This window comes from Grus americana, chromosome 1, assembly GCF_028858705.1.
Source record: "Grus americana isolate bGruAme1 chromosome 1, bGruAme1.mat, whole genome shotgun sequence".
Taxonomy (NCBI): Eukaryota; Metazoa; Chordata; class Aves; order Gruiformes; family Gruidae; genus Grus; species Grus americana.
This window is the reverse complement of record NC_072852.1, coordinates 107416285-107437102: the sequence shown is the minus strand read 5'-3', so window position 1 is coordinate 107437102 and position 20818 is coordinate 107416285. Positions and strand designations below refer to the sequence as shown.

At 37.7% G+C, this 20818-nt stretch overlaps 1 protein-coding gene across 6 annotated transcripts in view; it reads right to left on the bottom strand.

The window, feature by feature from the left end:
• Positions 1–20818, bottom strand: part of ROBO1 (roundabout guidance receptor 1) — a 736398-nt gene that overhangs the window by 8517 nt on the left and 707063 nt on the right. For 5 of the 6 annotated variants that reach the window (XM_054805401.1, XM_054805419.1, XM_054805438.1 and 2 more), the window contains 7 exons: positions 19174–19328; positions 15547–15882; positions 12954–13061; positions 10114–10258; positions 9554–9805; positions 5325–5734; positions 3363–3515 (listed from right to left, as the gene is read on the bottom strand). In XM_054805401.1, coding sequence (XP_054661376.1) covers positions 3363–3515; positions 5325–5734; positions 9554–9805; positions 10114–10258; positions 12954–13061; positions 15547–15882; positions 19174–19328 — 1559 coding nt within the window. The remainder of the gene's footprint in view (positions 1–3362; positions 3516–5324; positions 5735–9553; positions 9806–10113; positions 10259–12953; positions 13062–15546; positions 15883–19173; positions 19329–20818) is intronic. The other variant, XM_054805428.1, reaches the window with a different exon arrangement.

The following is a 20818-nucleotide window of genomic DNA, read 5'->3' as shown; positions in this document are numbered from 1 at the left end:
TTTAGCAGAGGTAAGAAATGCATTCCTACTTATTTTTTACCTTTCTGAAAGCTGCGCAGAATAGGTTTCTTTGTACTGCACAGGCAGAGGGAGACAGAAGTACAGCTGATGCTGGCATGCATAATGGCTTATCACTCCAAAGTGAAAATTCAGGGAAATATTTGGCAGATATTCAATTGCCTTTTGTAAGAAATTCAGCTGCCCTAACGTCATGACATTGATAACACAGCTAAATACTCAGTCACAGTCTCAACCAGTTAGTTGTGAAAATATTAATATTTTTTCCTTTGTCACTTTGAGAGCTAAAGAAGAACCAGGATTTAAAATCTCGTGTGAACTGTCAGTGGCATAATTTCTATCGAAAGACCTACTGAATCAAAGCAAAGTCCTTTTACCCTTTTATCTAAAAGCCTACAATTCTGAAGGCTTGTAACTACTAATAAATAAATTCAAGACAGTTCAGAAGAGACTTTCATAGAAAAAGATATTCTTTTAAAATTTGGTTTCTTAAATTAAATATGTAAGTAGGTCAGTCAAGGTTGAAAAGGAGGATACATCTGTTAGTTGGTTCTTGTAATGCACTCTTAGTAGTTAACTCTCTAAAAGGCTAGATGAAGAGCAATTAAAAATTCATACATTTTAATCCTTACCACCTACTGAGCAAAGATTTTTAGCAACAAATACGGAGAACATTTCACCGCCTGGATGACTGTCAAGGAACAAAACAACTGAGCTGAAATCCCATTCTACATAAAGTAGAAACTGATTTGAACTAACGCTAGCAGAAAATACAAAATTGTTGCTACTTGTACAATGCAGAGTAGATCAGAGAGCACTCTATTTAAAAAAAGGGTAGTAGCAGACCTTTTACTGCTACATTAGTAACAAGCACACTTTCAGAAATACCAATCTCTTTCACAAATCTTGCTGTAAATAAAAAAAAAAATAGAGATTTTTTTTTTTTTTGAGACTTACATGTATTGCTGCTGATAATACTCTTGGTGTTTTCAACCATTCATGCAAAAACTTATTTATTTATATATCCTTTCCGTCAACCAATCATGTAAATTCTTCATGACACTGGTATTTCATGAAACTGCTAGCAAATACTAATTAAGGTAATTTGGGAACAGTAGGAAATTCTTTATATGTGAAAGTAAATTCCATTTTAAAGGCTGAGAAAGTAATGAAACAATGTATCTTTCTCTTTTTAGTATTTACACCATGCTTCTAGTCATCAATAAATGCTTAAATTCAGAATATCTGCTTTGCTTTATTATAAACACACGTATGTTCACCCATTATGAGGAAAAAAAAAATTGTATCAGGCACTCCTTTATAAAAAAGATAAGTAACAGTGTGACATCAAGCCAATAGAAAAACCTAAGTATATCTGGGAAAGGTCAATTGTGATTAAATGTTTCATTCATGTCTCCATATCGCTTTTCTCACTTAAGGAAAACAATTAGTAGATGTTATTTTTATAGATAATTCTAAAGGGACAATATATTAGATGTGGCTATTAAAATGAATGGTTAGAATCTTCAGCAAGGTTCCAAATATGCTTATGTAAATGGATTGAGGGGGAAAAAATAATTAAAAAAAAATCAAAACCAAACAAGCTCTTCAACCTTTGAACTGGGTTTTATTAGTTCTGCAGAAATTAAAGCCATAATTTGCTGTTCCCTGAATGACCAGACTGTATTGCACACTAAACAGGTTAGCGGAAATTCTTACCTAATTAGAAAATATGCTGAAGTAAGCAGGTGCTATATAACACAAACCAAATATTGATCATGATTGTCAAATCTATTGCAATATCTAACCACAATGCTCTATGATTTAACTTTGTATAATTGCTTTCACAAAAACCGGCCATCAAATACAGGCCCACCTCTTATTTATTCCTGTGTTAGAGGCAAATGGCCACATAAAACTCCTGTTCAGATTTTTATGTCTGATGTTCTAGCTGTTGTGTTTGTATCGAGGTTTGATGCTCAGCCAATTATTCAGTTAAGAGCATTCTCTTCAAGAGAATAAAAGCTGACAAAATGTCTATAAAATCTCACAAAATGCCATTACAAGGGTCTCATAAACGTAACATTTCTGGTACAGTTTCGGGATTTACACCTTGTGTTGTCCTTTCGCAGAAGCAAACATGCACAAAACCACTGTAATAACCTCTTGAAATCAGATAATATTCCAACAGCTCAGTTTCGCTGACAGAAGGGGCCTGGGCATAAGCCAAGAGGCCCAGGTGCACTGTGTCATGCCAGTATTTAATGCAGCCTAATATCAGATAGATGCTAGTGAGAGAAAATACTCAGAATAAAGTACAGATAATAGCACGGACAACCACTCATTGCTAAATTACTTCTGCTCATCGTGCTGTGAGCTTTGTATTAAATTTTTTTGTCAAGGGGCAGGAATCATAGGGAGAAGTGGCTCAAAACTCTCTTCTTGTAACCCTGGATAAGGATCTATAATATTAGGCTTTCATATGAAAATGGCAAACGAAGCCCCTCTTTGAAAAATTTCTGACTGGTAATGAAAGTCCTAATCAGATCGTTGTTGCGGAGAACCAGGAGGTGGGGAACGATGCCTTTCTTTCCCCTCCCCCCCGTTAGCAAATTTAGCAAACTTGACAAGATGGGTTAAGTCTTGGAGAATTTATCTTACATGAATTTCCAACAAAGCCCGTGGGTTGTTTTATAAAACTGGAAGGTAGTGCTTTAATAAAAGCTGCACCACCTGAGGCATTTTCATTAAAGGCTCTCTCTAGACAACATCACAATGTTTGCATTATCCTCCTACACTCCCAAGAGAATACAAGCACTACCTTTTCAGCAAGAGTTGATATTGTGTGTGAAGGCACGAAAGAAGATGATTAGATTTTGCTTTTACTCACAAAGTAACCGCTTGCAACAATGCCGTGGTCAGGATTAAAATTCATTGATTTGTGTTGCTCACCATTTGAGTGGTAAATTGTTTTTTTCAGGAAAAGATACATTCTGAAGGTTTTAATAGTCAGTCATGTGAACGAAGATTTTATTCCTAACCACGCATTATTCTCAATGACTGTACTATTTATGCTATCTGGGCTCTTAAATAATGACAGTAATTAGCCGATTAGGACACTACAGAAAACAGGTGCAAGGCTCTGGAGTGGAAGCATCAATGTACAGTATTAAGGAACTCTGGCATTTAAAATGATTAATCTGCTCAGTGTGTTTAGCAACAGGAAACACAAATCACTGAATTCTGAAACATAATGTTATCTCTGTGGAAAAATTTCACACACACGCGCTGAATGCATATTTAGAAAGGTTCACTGACGTTTTCACCCATTTCAGTGGACTCACCATCTGTGTAGACTTCTCTGCGCAGATGTCCTGGCTGGTGTTTTTGCTTTTTGGCAGGTCGGACCTTCTGTATTACAACAGCACTCATGTTGCTGTCGGTAGACACGGGGCTGGTGGGTCTAGGACAGTGTGATGCATGAAAATGTCTACGGCCTGGAAATTATTACAGAACAATAGCTATTATAATAAGACGTTTCATACGTTCTCTTTTTTCACATCAGAATGGCCTGGCTATAAAAAACCTGAAAATACACTGTTGGAACAAAAATAAAACTCTCATCCTTCCTGAAATCAGTTTTAGAGTGAGCCATAACTAAATCGAAGCGTTTGCTATCCTATCAGTAGACAGGCTGGCTTAGCTGCACAGAAATGATCCAACCGGTCGGTTAGCTGGGAGCTCCTGCCCCAGGAGGCTGAACACCATCGGCGGTCAAGCACAGGCAGGCTTCTCACCATCCAGAAACAACAAACCATTTCACTTTCTAAAGGGTTTTGCCTCCCCTAGCTTGGGCAGCGCGAGGTCAGCCACGCCATAAGCAGCGCAAGCCACTAGCAGGTCTTGGGTACAGACGCCCCCTCCGCCGCTTTGAGTGAATTACCAGGAACACATCGGGGATGTACGACTGGCATTTTATCACAGCTTGTCTGCAGATAGGAAGTGTCACATCTTTAGGATGTGCAGTCAGGTATGGGTAATATCAATACATAAAAATCACTGCATAACATGAACTTGACGGTTGCAAAATTATTTAACTGTGACAGTAACGGGATATAAAAAGACCTTTTCTAAATATGTAAATTTACACACACATAGACACAGATATTTATATGAACATATACGTATAAAACGGATAAAATCCTGGCCCCGTGAGTACGAATGGGAGTTTTGCCACCTACTTCAATCGGCCAGGATTTCATCCAGAATTACTAAATTACCTCCCCTCTCACTCTTCATGATGAACAGCTGTGTTGAAATGAAACAGAGGACTGTTAACTGGGAGAGGATATCAGAAATGGGAGGAAAGTTGCAAATCTGTGGAGTCAGGGTGGCCATGGTTGTGACAGAGTACCTCTTCTCCAGGTTTGGCAGTTTAATAGGATTGATTGGCAAAACATTTATGGATCTGCTTGAAACCTGCATCCCATCCTGCGGTATTTTTATTTCTTTGCTGAACTATAACAATATCCACTGGGCCTAGTTACTGATTACCCGTATATACCCAGCGTTACTAGCAACCAGTATGTTGTAAACCACTAAATTTTTCAAATATCATATTTCATATGCCCAGTGGTGATTCAGGAGAAAGAAAAAGAAGTAACAAACATATGCATAAAGCCTTGCTGCATAGTCATAGTCTATAATCTAAACCGCAACTAATAACAGCTGTCAAATTATGAAACCAACACAAACCCAGTTCATGTCAATAATACAGCAGTAAGAGCTTGAACAGCATGCTCCAAAAGCTAACAACCAAATATAAAATGGAAACCAAATATATTACATTTTTTTTTTTTCAAATCCAGGGGACATATGACTCCAAAAGTTTACTATTTATTTGGACATTTCAATACAGAGGGATTAAATCTCTCATGAAGAGTGACTGAAAACACTGGGAGCCTTATACTAGGAAAAGGATACAATTCTGTAATCCTTTTTTTTTCTTTTTCCTCATTCATTTCTGGGTGGAAATCCACTAGCAGGGTTGAGGTTTGGCAATAATCAATGAGTCCAAAAAATTAGGAACTACTTATGAAAAATCACGTAGAGCAGCAATTTATTTGAACTGTTTCACCAAAACTCCTTTTCTGACTCTCCACTAGCGTAAATTGCCCCCGCCCCTTCCTGAATTTCTACATGTTGTAAGAACAAGAATAATCCAGGAAGCACTTGTGGATAAAAACAGTTCGGAACGGTTTGGTTTTTTTTTTTTCCTTCTCTCATCAAATAGAGGACAAACTCACCTCCTGCCGCATCCTGCATTTGACGTCTGGCTACTTTCAGGCCAGCGTATTCCGCAGCTGCTGCAACAGCCTGTGCAAAATCTGCATCGGTAAAAAACGATCCGTCTGAAGAGCTAACGCTAGACCGCCCGCTTGAGATGTTATCTTCTTCAGAGGCCGAACCCCAGCCATTGATCATGGAGCCTGTTACAGAGCTCTCCAAATCCCCAACGCTGGAGGCAGGTGTCTGCTCAAGGCCACGCAAAAGGAGCCTTCTGTTCTGCATCTTGGCAACCTCTATATCTGCCTCATCCTCCTCCTCTTCTGGTGCGTCAGTATCCATATCAGAGACCAAGGGCCCTGAGATATATCCATAGGTATGTGGTGGGGAGACAGGCCTTGGAGGGGGTGGAGGACTCACAGGTTGACGTCTGCAGAAAAATACAAGGGTAAGAAGAATTGAAGTCATGTAACAGAGTCACAGGAAATAGCAGATTGATGAAAATATTGCTTTTATTTCCCAACAAGCTTGACTTGCCTTTTTAAATCAACAGAATTTATATCTGAAAGGTTCACGGTTGTCTGGTGTGTTTTTTTAGTTTTTATTTTCACTCTAAATCAGAACTGACTGCCAGCTAGGTAATTTGAAATCTACAACAAAGAAATCCGTTTTTTTTTAATACAGTCCTTTATCACCGCTTTGAATGAAAATTGGCTTATTTTGCTTAAAGTTGTTCATTTTTCCTAAAGCAACACATGTACAGCTAGGCAAAGAGGTGGTTACAGTTCATATGACTATTTAAAAACATTGTGCATCTTTGAAAGTATGAGCAAAAGAAGTGTCTGTATACTGCTCTAGAAGCTTGAACCTATCCATGTCAAGAGATGCCTATATCCAAACACATTGCTCCATAAACATTATCTTCCCTCCACTCACCCCAGTGATTCAGAAAGATATGAAAAGAGATATTGTTATTTCATTATTTTTTAAATTTGCCTAGGTGATAATATAAAGAAAGGATTCTCTCCCTTAACGTTAGTTCTAGGTCTTAAGGATACCAAAATGCATATAGATGTATAGGTTCATTTATTCTAAGCTTAAATCATCAGTAATGGTGTCTCTAACTTAAAGAGGCAAAGTATTAGATATCATTAGATCAACGTTCAGTTTAGTTAATACCTCACTCAGAAGTCCCAGGTAGTACCACTCTCAACAGCTTTTCTTCCCAGGGACAGAGGCATGCTCTTTAATTGCCATTTGTCTGATCGGAAGAAATACTTTCTGCAGCAACGGCTGTACTGTTGGCTTTGTTTGCCAGGAATTTCTACTGCAGTCTGCTTTGCCGAAATTTCCAAAGTAATTTTCCTTTGTCAGTTTTTCCCTCTTGTTATCTCATTGACAAATGGTGCCTCTCATAAATCAAATCTTTTCTTTTGGAAGGGGAAGTGATTTTTTTATTTTAATAAATGGGAATACTTACTAATTTTGAAAGGAAAATTTAGCAAGGAAAAACCTAATACTTTGTGGCAAGAGCAAGCTGGAACCTCCCTGAACTACATCATCTAGCCACTGCTTTCTACTTGCCGTATGAAGTACTGAATGGAATGAAGGTCAGTTAGGGATACATACCCCATAATTATTTAATAACCCTCCTCTCCCCCCAAATCCCAGAAGCCATTGCTGCATGGGAATCTCTACCTGCCTCTGACTAGAGACCTTGCCCAATAAAGTTTTACTGCCTTAATTTAAAGCTCTTGTGACAACCGTCCTTGTAATATATTTGCCAGTCTTCCTATTCTCTCTGTTTTGGGATCAGGAGACAGGCAACTGGTTACAAAATATGTTAGGGTTCTTGAAAATATAGCTTGCCTGCCAACCTTTAAGGATAGGCTAATTGAGAGCAGCTGGTTCACGGGCGTACAGAATTAACAATACTTCGTTCACTTTCTCTGATGCAGTGGTTCTCGCTTTGACACTGACATCGTCTCCTATCTCAGCTCTCGCTTTAATATTGACATCGTCTGCTATCTCGCTAAATCTTTAGTTTTTGTCTGCTTGTCCACTCTTCCAGAGCACAGATTCCTATTTCAGTTTGCTATACTTCCAGCGAGCTGACCAGACAGAGAAATATTACAGTACACCATCGCCACCAGAATCATATTCTAGATGTCTGGTTCTGATCAGAAATTGAGATAATATTCAGCAGAAATACAAGTGCAGCTAATGAAAAGTATGACAAACAGCATTTTAAACATAATTTTCGCTATAAACCCACCATTTACAAAACCCCAGAAAACAACAGAGAGGCACCACTCAGAATATATTCTTAATTGGAAAGTATCGTCACACCATATTAAAAGCAGAACCCCCCTCTTCCAGAACGGGCTACAGCTGTTGAGCACAGTACATCCAACTCCTGAACATCAGTATCATGGGTCATATCAACGCCGCTAGATGGAAAAGGTAGTCAGCCAAGCCTTACAAATCAAGTAAATCGAATTATGTGAATCTTTTTTTAACTGAGACGGATGTAGCACAAAGAAAAGAAACAATGATTGAAAAAGTAAGATAAAAACCACAAATCTAGTCACTAACAATTCTGACTTTCAGCAAAGCTAGACTTAACTATTGCAGGAAGAACAAAATAAATATACATTTTATTATTTCAGTCCACTCCATGAGCAAGCTGTATGCCTCAGGAGCTTAAAGTGGAGCATCCTTCCAGATACTTCTGCCGCTACTTTTGATGACATTTATGGTGACTAGCCATGAATCTTTGTGTTGAGCAACCGTTCCACTTTCCAGGGAGTTGCTGGCTGGTTATGCATGTTTACATACATCTGCTCCAATGCCTACTCCATTTTGTATGTCAGTACGTATCTCCCACTCTCCAGAACATGGTAGCTGAGGTTCTGGAAAGTCACTCACAATACATCACTCACTTAGCATTTCTCCTTTCCATTAGTGTCCAGCTAGTTTAACCTCTAAATAACCCAGAAAACTTAAGTGATTAAAATGAACACCTCTGTGCCCCGACATATCAGGGCCAATGGAAATTACAGGAAAATATTATTAGCCACCCACTAATGAAAAGAGTGGTTGTATCAGGAAGATAGAGGAAGAATAAAAGATACGGAGTACAAGAAGCGTTACCATAAAGAATAAAGAAAACAAAACAAGGCAGACTAAGTAGAGATGGGGAGCAAAAGTAAAAGCAGATATAGGCCTTTTAAAAAAAAAGATTTCTAACTACCGCTTACTTAAAAAAGGGAAACATAAAAATGAACTAACTTTTCAAAACTCATTCTGGAAAATACATCCATAAATGCCCAGCAAGCTACATTCATAAAATCAAAGTTCTACAGTCTACTCAGCAAGATCAAATTAATTTCATCATAATAGGCCTGCATTTCACTAAAAATAAAAAGCATGACTAGAATATTGCAGGTAAGTTTGCATGTTTGTGGTAATAAACAATATGTGCAAACCACTGGAGGAAAGAAAACAATAAAAGAAATATACTTTGGGATGGAAAAGCTGTGCCTTCTTAACAAAAAGCAAGAGAATAAAGCATCATACACATAAAAAGCCTCATTCAGAATTCACTGTTTTATGGAACAGGAGCTGTGAGAGCATATATGCAAAATAGTTTGTACTAAAAGCAACTCAGAGAAGAAACAAGATTTCCCTGTAACAAATATCTATCTTTATTAATGTTGGTCATTCCTTTAAATAAGGGTAGGTGGAAATGTTAAGAAAATTTTGCAAGCAATAATTTCCTGTATTAAGATCTATGAGAGAAGGAAAATCTATAGGTTATATAAATTATATATTTATATATATTCATACATATTGGTGACAAGTTAATTGCACAGTTACTGTGAAATAATGCATGCTATTTTATGGTAATAATGCAGTAAATCTATTGGAAACAATGGAACTGTAATTATATGGTAAGCTGTGTTAACGATACCACTTTAATATCCTGACGACTGTGAATTTAACTTGTGTCAGCATCGTACGTACTGTAAAGTGATATACTGCATTTCTTTCCATGGTATAATAATAAAGCAACTTAATTACGTATTTCTTAGGTTACAAATAGTTCTAGCATTCTGGATTAGAAGTTTAATATTAAAGGAATAAATATCATGGGGAAAATCTTGGCCTCACTGAATTCAACAGGAATTTTCAGTGGGGCCAGGATGACTTTCGTCACATCTCTCTCGCTACATTTGCATTGATTCACCTCCGGTCAGGTTGGTGTTGTATGTGTCCCAGATCCTCCTGACAGTCCTGTAACATGGGCTGGAGTTCTTCCTGGGGAGAGGGGGTGAGAGTGGCAGTTGACTGATGGCTATAGGAGACAGCGGCTGGAGAGGAAGCTGCTCCTCGGACAGGTGGAGTAGGACCTCGCTCATCTTCTTCTTCTTCCTCTAGCTCATCCTGCTGCAGATACATCCTTGCAGGTGGGACAGGACAAGGAATTTCTTGGTCATAGCTAAAATTAATTTTTTAAGAAAATAAGGACTTATATTTTTACTGTGTAATTAGCATATCTGATACATGTACAAACAGCCCAGAAAAAAATATTGTCATATGTGCTCTTGAAAACAGCTTAGTAAGGACGTACTGAGTGGATGTACACCACTGTCAGTAAGCAATCTCTCCAAACAGCCACACTACAGCTAGTTGAGGAGCACCAGAACAGTACTGAAGGAAGGCCTCACTGCCAGCTTGTAGGGCAAATTACAGTTCAATTAACTAGTGATTAAAGTGAGAAATGGATGATGTATTCATTTTTCTTACCTTTCATCCACTGAAAGACTGTAATCTTCACTATTGCTATGGGGAGGTGGATGTGCTGGAGGGGGTGGAAGAAGATCTGCCCAGTTCATGCCAGCTTGCTTGGGAGCCTTTGGGGTACGAGCACCTTTCTTGTGCCCTTGACTCCCTACAAATAAAAGGCAGTACACATTTGGAATGCTTTTAAGTATCTCCTCACCGCTATGCTTTCAAAAACAAAAAAAAACGTAGTCCCTCCCAGATCCTCTTGATTCCCCTTCTCTGAGAATTTACTGTTGTGCTGAGTTGGAATAAACTGGTATTCCTTTTTATACACCGATTTGTAATTGTAGCTTCTTTGTAGACTTAGTCTACATTTTTAAGCACTTGAATTTAACCAGAAAGTTTACATAGCATGGAAAAAGCACATGGGATACAAAATCTGAATTGTTAATAAATAGCCAAAATGCGATAAAAGCATAAATGACTTTTACAAGCAATTTCATTAAGAGTGAGCTTCCTACTTCTATTAATTACATTATAGATTATCATCTAAAACAAATGAGCTGTAGACGTATTTTCTAAAGTGCCTTTATACTATTTAATTGCTGGAATCTAAAATACAATATGATACAGATATGATCTATTAAATTTTCACTGTTGCATTAAGTCACTGAATATATGTAATTTGTACTTGTCCACTGAAACGTTTTAGGCACAATGAAATTACTAGTTTTAGTCTAAATGGCAGGTGCAGTTGAAAATAATTGCTGGAAGAACTCAAATAACAGAAAGAAGAAGAAAGAAGATCGATGAAGTATGGCACAAATGTTTTCAACTTCTGTTACTGGGAAATTATAGCTCATAATACAACAATGCAGCTTTAACAGTTCCAATAACTTTGAACAAGACCAATTATTCAGGTGGTCTTGATTTTTAACTTTGGACATGGCTACGATCAAAATGGACTCTACCATTGTTCCTTGGTATACATTTTTATCCTTTGTTACTGTTACTTCTTTAAGTGTGGATAAAGTCACTGTATTTTTGAGTCTGTTTTAGACTCCTTCATATTTCTCTCTACAGCTACGGCATGGTTTTATATTACCACAGCTATGCCTTATACACATGATTAAATATATTGCAGTGAGATTTAAGAAGCTTGTTTTTCTCACTTCTGCCGTCTCAGATTTTCCATTTTTATGGATAGTAGTTCTGCTTATTATTGTCCCACATTAGCTGCCAGATACAAACATGTTTTAGCTAGGTACAGTTATTTTTCTGGTATCTCACTATGTCAAGCAAGACCCTAACTATCCCAAGGCAACTATCATCTGCATTGTCTACCCTAAGCACCATGATATATACTAGGTTCAGCGCAATTAATTTATTACTCTGGTCACCTTGCTTCATTCCTGCTGGAGTCCTTGGTATAGGACTATAAATTGTTAGCATTATGAATAACCGTAATAGGTGTCGGCATGGAGAATACCACCTTCTCATTTTTAATTTGCATGGGTTCATACCCCTGAGATGTTTCACACTGAATTTCAGGTCTTAATGTCATTGAGCACAGGCTCAGCACCGCATCCCAGTGTTGCAGACCTGGGAACGGGCAAAAGGCTGGCTCTGAGAAGAGCACCCCTGAGCAGCTGGGAGAATCGTGACCTGTGCTTATCTCACCCAAGCCACTGAGAATTCAGGTCACCCAAAGGCACGGCGGGCTCATCTACATGGTTATGCCTCTGCTGTGCCTCAGTCACAATCAGTTAATGTGGAGCGCAGGTTAGGATTAAGGCAACTGGACTATCAAAGGCAACAGCAGAACAAAAGGTGAAAAGAAAAGCCCAAGCCTTGATTAGTAAATGTAAAGTCCAGGGAGATGGTGACTGTGGCCATAACTCACCCTATAATTTGCCCGATGTAAATAAACATAGGCTCAGTATCAGACTTACAGTAAAGCCTATGTGTAGTTTCCAGTGTAGGTCTGAACATTTCACACACCTCTACCAGAAATCAAAGCTGAAAGTGAACAGGTTATACCACGATGAGAAGCAGTAAATTTTGAATTAAACCATATTCTGTGGTTCCAAAGCACTGAGTACAGTTTCAGTGCCCTGGTCAGCATTCTCCAGCACAAACCCCTGCCTTGTTTCAAGATTTTTACAATGGACTTTCGGATATTTTGCATAGGAGATGTCAACGAGAAACAAAATTTAATTATCTACTGTCTATGTTTGAACGACGTACAAGAATAGTTTTGACATATAGCCACTGAAATCTATAAAAACTGTAGGTATGCATGCATGCTTTTTTACTCTATGAAATGCATGGGTTTAATTTAAAAAAGGAAAAAAATTATTAAAGCAGTTCTGATAGGTATCAGTCAAATGTTCTGATATCTTCAGCCTGTTCATGAATAAGGTTGGCTTGGGCGAGTAGACCCAAGAGATGGAAAAGAAGTCAGTGAAGTACCAGGAAGGTAATACACAAATTACAATCCACTTTTTTTGTGACAGCTGAAAAGGAGTTTCTATGAATTGCCCATCTGGAGGCCATAACGTTAACCAGTAGGGCATGAACATTAGGAAATCCAACTTCTATTTGATTTCATGACTTTCACAATTGTGGACAATCAATCACTTAATTGACATTTAGGTTGCACTAAGCCATCACGAGGATGCAACAGAAATATAGTCACCTGTTGGGCCAGTTTTTATGCTGTTTAACATCCCTGTGCTGTATTACTGTCAGTGGGCTCCTCTCCGTCATACCTTCTGTAAACCCAGTAATTAGTGCTAACAACGGCTGAAGCGTCCAAACTCCAAAAGACCTAAGGTTCAGAAAACACTGTAGATACTCACCAGATGTACTACTGCCTCTGTCCGAGCTGTTGTAGGATCCACCTGTATTCTGGTCATATGACTGGTTGTATGGAATTGTTGGAGCAATGTTGTCATTTACCCGGTAATCTGCAAGTTTAATAGTATAGTTAATGCTACCCTTCAGAAACACATCTACTTTTATATACCTGCTTTATAACATAACACAAAGTAAGATCTCCTGAAAATAGCAAGGAAGAAATAAATTCATTTTTTGAAAGGAAAATCATCCTGTAATCATGTTTTATTTTTATCTTGTATCTAATTGTAGGTTTAAGGAAAATCATGGGAACTTAGTAGCTCCACAGCAAAACTGAAGTAAAAAGAAATCCTATGTACAGGGTCATTGCAATGCCTCTGCAACGATTAAGTCTCAATGGATATATATATATATATATATATAAAGACCTGTGTGAGCATTTTGTATACAAACAGACTGTCACCTTGGTTGATCTTCCATGGTCTCTGCTTAATTTACGCATGCAGGGCAGCCAATGGACTGTGGTAGCTACTTTTTGCATTTCAAAGGTGACAAACCCACATAGGAGTCAGCCCTGTAGTACAAGGGCTGAACGATCCGCTGCAGCAACAATGCAGCTCCACTGAAGCTGGTTTACAGCTGAAGAGGTCTTTGTTTAACGCCTGCTGGCTCCAAGAAGATTTCTATTTACATTGGGTCATGCAGGTTCTAGCTACAGGCAGGGCCTTTTTTTTGCTAATGGCTGTTACCGTAACTTCCTTCTCCAGTTCCAAAGAACTTGATATACGTATGTTACTTTTAAATCTAGGTTTGGCAACCAGATCTGTAGAAGTTTATCAGAAGTAAAATATTCATCTGACAAAACAGTACTCTCACGCCAAAAAGGAATTCTAATTTACAGGGAAGAGAAAGGAGCCGAGTTACTCTTCATACAGCAAATAAAACTGCGTCATAAACAGAACCACTGGACATAAAGTAGTGACAATGAAGCACAGCATGTAACTCATCCAAATGGTTACTTCCTAGCACAAAAGCTACAGGTATAATCATCAGCAAGATGGTTTTGACTTAGGAAATGAGAAAACCAAGATCAGAATATTGACTCATAAAATAGCAAATCAAAACAAAAATAAACAAAACTAAGAATCCAGTCCCCATCTGCTGCAGAAATGTTTGTGATAATGTAAGCATGGGAAAAAGAGCAAAATGATAAAGTCCACACCAGAGTGTATTCTGTAATAGTTTCTCAGCCTACTTGCATTCCAGAGACCACGCTGAAGCCCTACATACCGCATATGTTTACACAGAGGATAAACAGTAAATCAACACTCTGAAATATGTATATATGACTGTCAGCAGACAATGCTTTAAGGGGGCCTTTCCACACTACAATATGCTAGAGAATATGCAGCTGTAATATACACAGTTTGAAAGATGCCGTATCTTCCAGGGCATAAAAACCAAACATGTTTTAATTCCAAAACAGATACGTAATACACAGTTCATGAAAGAAAACGTAATTACAAAAAAAATACAGCTTTCACCCTCTAGTAAGGAGCCACAAAAATTGAATTTTCTTTTGACATGCTTATGTCAAGGGAAGGTGTCACATTTTATATTGCCCTTTGAACTCCTCTGTGAGTAGATGGGTCCGGTAGAGTAATCAACATTCCTGTAATGAAACGTATCTTTTTACTGGAAAACTTATCACTATGCGATCGCTTGAGTTACAACAATCCATGCAAGAAGTTCCAAGTTAGAATGGGTCCAGTTCCTAGGGATAGTGTTTTGCAAATCAGGTTATTAAAAGAGGTTGCATGGTAGCCTGGAGGACTAGCAAGAAATCACATACCTATTTCTTCCAACTCCCACACATTATATTAAAGAAACATGCCCTTAAGGCCACAAAAGTACATTCTGATGTTTCCCGTTAACACTGAAATCCATTTATTTTTAGCTTCTGGATCCACAGGCTTCAGTCAGGGTAACAAAGGAATTTAGTTTCCAAAACTGCGTGCAGTAGCATTACCTCTCAATGTGTGAATCGAAGGCTTGCTAGAAACAAGTCTAAAATGAATTGGATCACTCCGTTTGTGTCCCCAGTGTACAACACAATACAATTTTACAGAGTTTGATATGCAAAATTTCATTCGTTTACATGAACATGTAGATTTAATTAGTCTCCATCCACGACTGGGAAGAGTCGGTTGACCTATTTAAAATTTAAGGTAGAGTATAATGTGACTACCATGCATCTGGCTTATGAATAAAATATCTGGCCTCTGTCCTAACCAATCCCTTAACTACTATTAAATTTAAATTAATCTCAAATCCATAGGAAATGTATTTTATTTAACTCTTTTCTAAAGATACAGCCTGTTATTTTTTGTAATAAATTCAATATCTGAAGGTTATTGTGGTGCTAATTAACTTTCTGACACTGCTAACTGTGGATTTCTAAATCTAAAGAGGGAGAAGTCTAAAAGCACCACAGAAGCCTGTAATTGCTGAACCTGAAAGCTTTAGACTCCCAGCACCAGAAGGTCAAAACTCCTCTGATGCCTAAAGAGGAGAAACAAGCTAAAAGCTCTTCACCTTTATTTAATTTGTTTTGCTCCATAATGTTGTACTGTATGGGTGCAACCTCTTGCTTTTGCTGAACAGAGGGTTTCCAGTGTTTCTCATTCGTATCCCCGCTGCCATTGTTAACATTATTGCTGATATTTGACTGGATGAGTTGAGTGGTGGCATAAGGAGTGGGCTGCCCAGGCTGGCTGACAAATCTTCCGTCCTTTAGATTTGGACTATTGAAGGTTTTCATCTCATTGATTTTGTTGCTGAGGTCCACATCACCATATACAGTTGACTCAGGCAACATCAGGTTTGTTTGCTTGTTGTCCAGCTGATTGTTGTAATTTGCTATACAATCGGCTAACCACAGAGGAAAGAAAAAAGAAAAGGTCATTCTGTTCGCTTACACTATACTTTCAATGAAATCCCCTTTAAAAAAATTTTAGTGCATAACTATATGGCTTGCATCCATGAAACAGAGATACTGTAATTAACTAAGAAATTTACAGAATACTATTTACCTTATAGGCTACTGCTTCAAAAGTAGTGTTCACTGTTTTGATTCACTGCAAACTCAGACCTTCTGAATTGTATCTACAATGACTTACCTTGCTGGGCTTTTTCTACAGTGGCCAAATAGACGTTTATATTTTTAGACATTATTCTCAAAGCAGTATAGATAACCAACCAATAACTGTGATAAAAATAATTTGCATTGAAAAGAAAAATCAACCAAAACTTAATAGTGGAAATAACTAAACATGCCAGTCATCTCATGTAATCTCAGCAGCATTTAGACTTTCTTGTACTTGTGATAAGAAACAAAGATACAACAGATTTTTATAAAACAGACTGAAAAATGATTACACATAACAGAATTAAAGACAAATGGTACAATGTGAAAGGTAACTCAGTACCCAGTAGCAAGTCTTTATTTGATCATTGTTTCCTTGTACAATCTTGTATTTTGGTTTGAAACAAAAGGACAGGAAAGCACTCTGGAATTTCTGCAAATTATTAGTTGCTTTGGCTATTGCAAAATAAGTAATACTATAGTAATACCATTGTCCGGTATGCTAAATATATATCGCATAGACAGCATGAATTCTTATTCTGATAGTTACTGTATCATGAGATCATCACTTATTGCACAGAGTTAATCAGACAATGATGCTCTGGCCACTACTGCGCGAACCAGCCTTTCAGCGTTCTCTTGCTTCTGCATGACAGCAGCTCCACAGACTTTTTTTCCTCTCCATATCCAGTCTACTGGGAGGACGCTGAATGGAATAACACAGTCTGTGGGTCGGCAGTTAGAAGGCTTAGCATTCAATGATCATTAAGTAAAAATTATCATTTGCCAGCTGATTAATGCATCAATAATTACATAACAATCACCAGGAATATAGTTTTCATCTTTAAAAAGATGTGGTATGTATGCTAATGAGTTTGATTCAAAACCTGAAGTCCATTACCCGTGGAGGTAGCAATTAATTTACTGGAGAGGGTGCCAAGTAAAACTAAGTATGGAATTCAGGATTTGACCACTGTACGAAATGAAATAATTATTAAATATAGAGTATGTTCAATTTCAAAAATATTCCCCAATACATACATCTTTTTTGAGAAATATTTCCTGAAAAAGAGAAATAAAATACTACTTGAGGAAGAAAACCACTGATCCACATTTGCAGTGATTAAGGAACAGTATCAGAACATGCCACATACAGCTTATCATTGCACATTTCACGCCCCCCAGCTTGTGTTTTTAAGGTTCAATATATTTTTCTTTCTTATGTGAGCTGTTATTTATTGCTTCATAGTCTTCAACTTCTTGATTTCTACTTCTTAAATGCCTTCATTTCTGCTTTTTCTCTCACCTTCTGAAATCATGCTAGTTTCTCCTCCTTTCCAAGTCTATTTTATTATATTGGGCAATTATATATGCAGCATGTTCTTCATTCCTAATACCTCATGCTTTGCTATAATATCCTTGCAGAGTCACTTGTAACGTGTATTTTTACCTCCTTCCATTTTCAGCTACATCTGATTTGTGTGTAGGGCAATATAATTGATACAGTATATGTAGTAGGTACACTTTTCACATGGACACGTTAGAATTCCTCATACAAAGTACTCAAACAAAACTGGTTTACCTATATAACAGAAGATTTATTCTGTTAGATTTTTTTATAGCATCTACTTTTACAACAACCCGTTCTCATTCTGTAGACTTGGAAGACAATACTACACTCAAAAGAAATTAAAAATGCACAGTTACTTAGCACATTCACAGCTATAGAGGGGATATGCAACTCTGCTGCTTCAGAGCATAAGCCAAGCCCAAGCTGACATAATTAAGAATATTTGCAAGGTATTCCAGGACAGAAGAGATCATTATGAGCACCTTGTCTGACCCTCAAGCTCATAAGCTTTACCTAAAAGGAAAGAACCACTTTGCAACACAACCGAGCTTAATATAAAAGCTAAATTGAGAAAGAATCCACTGCACCTCATGACGAGATGTTGTAATAGTTTACAACCCTCAAAAATGTGCACTCTCTTCCTTTTCTGAATTTGTTAAGTTTCAGTTACTAGAACTTGGTATGTCTGTACTTGCCATAATAAACCATCTCTATATGAGAAATGTTTTTACATAGGAATTTGTGGATGTGATATCCTCGGGCAGAATAAGATACAAGTCTCTAATGCTAAAATCTCTCACCTTCCTCTGAAGCACCTGGCACTGGTCACTGTCAGACAGCATATTGCAGGAGATGAATTACCACCATCACATTATGGCTGCTTTCACATTAATTACAGGAGGTAATGCTGGTTTGCACTTATGCAACTTCACTATAGGTAATCATACTCCCTCTCTGAAATGCTGGAAAATGCTGCCAGCAAACATCAGCTAGAGACGCTGGTAGTGGAAAAGACTCATTTTCATTCCTCACCAGTAATACTAACCAGGTTGAAACAAAAGGAAAGTAAGGTCTGCTAGAACAAAATGTGCAGATATATTTCCCCAACTGCGTTCACAGGGAACTCGTGAGGTTTTCAAGAGCGGCCTCCTGGCAAGTACCACTTAACCTAACATTTCACAATTGCTTTTAGAGTGTGAAGTTAACTTTTTCATCCAGAAAACCAGCTATCCCAATTTTGTACAGAATGGCACCCCAAGGAAGGTTTTGAACGTGCCCAAGTAGACTGACTGTCTTGCAAGTACTGTAGCAATGTTTTATTTCTTGCTTCCCATCATGCCCAAATCAGAAGGAAAATGGCACTGCCTTTTGGTACAAGTGTCCTTCTCCAACTAAACAACAAGGACATATGGAACAACCTAAAAATTACCTTATCTGCTCTTTTTCGCATGCTGGAACATACCACTCCAGCGTGACTTTTGGTAACATGGACTATTGCAGGGGATTCTTGAGCCTACAACTTGCTACAACTGGCTAGGGACCAAAGGGGACCAAAAAAGGGGTATTCAAAAAGGGACCAAAAGCACAATCATGACATAGAGGAGAAACTTTATAAAGTCTAAATGTATTGGAAATAAAATACCAAACAAACCTGTACACTGTCTCGGGTATTAGAAGTATATACTCTGCAAAGAAGATTCCTTAGCAAGGTAGAAATATATCTAACCTGGTCGACTGTACGTCGTAAGGTTGCTATCACTGTTTCCATTGCCAGAGGTGCAGCAGTTGATGGAGCAGTCATTGTGATTGTTCCCCGTGTTAGGCCAAGTATCTGCTAGCCATGGCTGAGTGGCCGGTTCACTGATGTTTAGGAGTCCTGGCCTTTAAAAACAACATTTGGTCATTTCAAAAATTAACCAAAAGCATTTTCACATTGCAATTATATTCTTCTCAAAAGGTTAGATATTACAAAATAATATCACATATTTAAAGGCTTGGGTGTTGGAAAATACAGCCTGATTCAATTATTTAATGGTTTCTAGTCTCCTATATAACCTATTCCTTGCTAAGACACTCTGAAGTGAACAAAGACAGCATCAGTTCAGTTTGCTGAACTACACATATACATTGGTGTGCAACCTTTAACTGTCACTTAGGTTTTGGCAGGGGGGTTATTTTTATTTTTAGAGAAGGCTGTAATTTTATTTTTCTGCCCCTTCTCCTTTTCTTAAAGAAAGGAAGGTAAAAAAGGGGAAATTAGCAAATCAAACAAACAAAAAATTCACACGTGGAAGCGAGATGAATATGTGGAAATAAGAGCTGAGTTTAGATGTGAATACTCCCAAATTCTTGGTGATTTATGAAGCCAAGTTCACCTCACCTCAGATAGTACTATTGTAGTGGATCAAAGGGAACAGCAGAGTACAGAAACCTCTGCTGCTCAAGAGTGTTTGGTTCTCATACTGAGTGTGAGATGCATCTTTGCTAATGAGTAAGCCACTCACTTAATCTTTATATGGGTGGAACAGCAGCAGCTCCTAAGCAAGTTTAACGTAACTGGGAATACTCAACACTTTTAAAAATATCCAGATACCAATGCCGCATGTTGGCTACATTTGAAATAAAATGTATTCCTGCCACAGGCAGAAAAAAATTGCATTCCTTAGTTTGCAAGTTGTTGAATTTTTCTAGTGAGTGTGAAAGACACTCTGATGAATGTTTTGTCGAATCTTTGGTGCCTCTTCAGTTTTCACACTAACAATGCAATAGCATGTTATAAAGTCCCACATAAGTAGCATCCCCTAACAAGTTGCAATTGCTTTTCATAACTAAGGTGTTTTTAAAAATAGATTAATTTTAGCCACTCTCATTATAAAATAAAATAAAATAAAATAAAGGAATAGAGTCTCTTGCATCACAGGATTTAACAGGCAACTTTCCATTTGAAATAGTGCAGAAACTAGTCTCCATAATATTAGATGTGATGCTCTTCAAAACTAAAATATGCTAATCCTCTTAAACTGCAAGCTGAGAATACAAACTGCATGCAGTTAGTTGTGGGGGATATAGTCTGTCAGTGCCGCAGGCTTAAGTCATAGTCACAGAATGACATTAAAAAGATCTATACATATATGTGTACGTATGTTTCTGCACTGCATATGTCATCTGACAATTTAACATATGAGGTGATGAAGTTTGACTTACTGTCAGAATAACAAACCAGTCAATATACATGCACTAAACAAGTATTTTTTGTAAATCTGAAATAAACGTACAGTTATGTAGTCCTGCGAGCAGGCCAATTGATTTGAAATATCCTGCTTTTTTTCATACCACTCAGTTCTTACAATGAAACTACACCTCAAGGCATT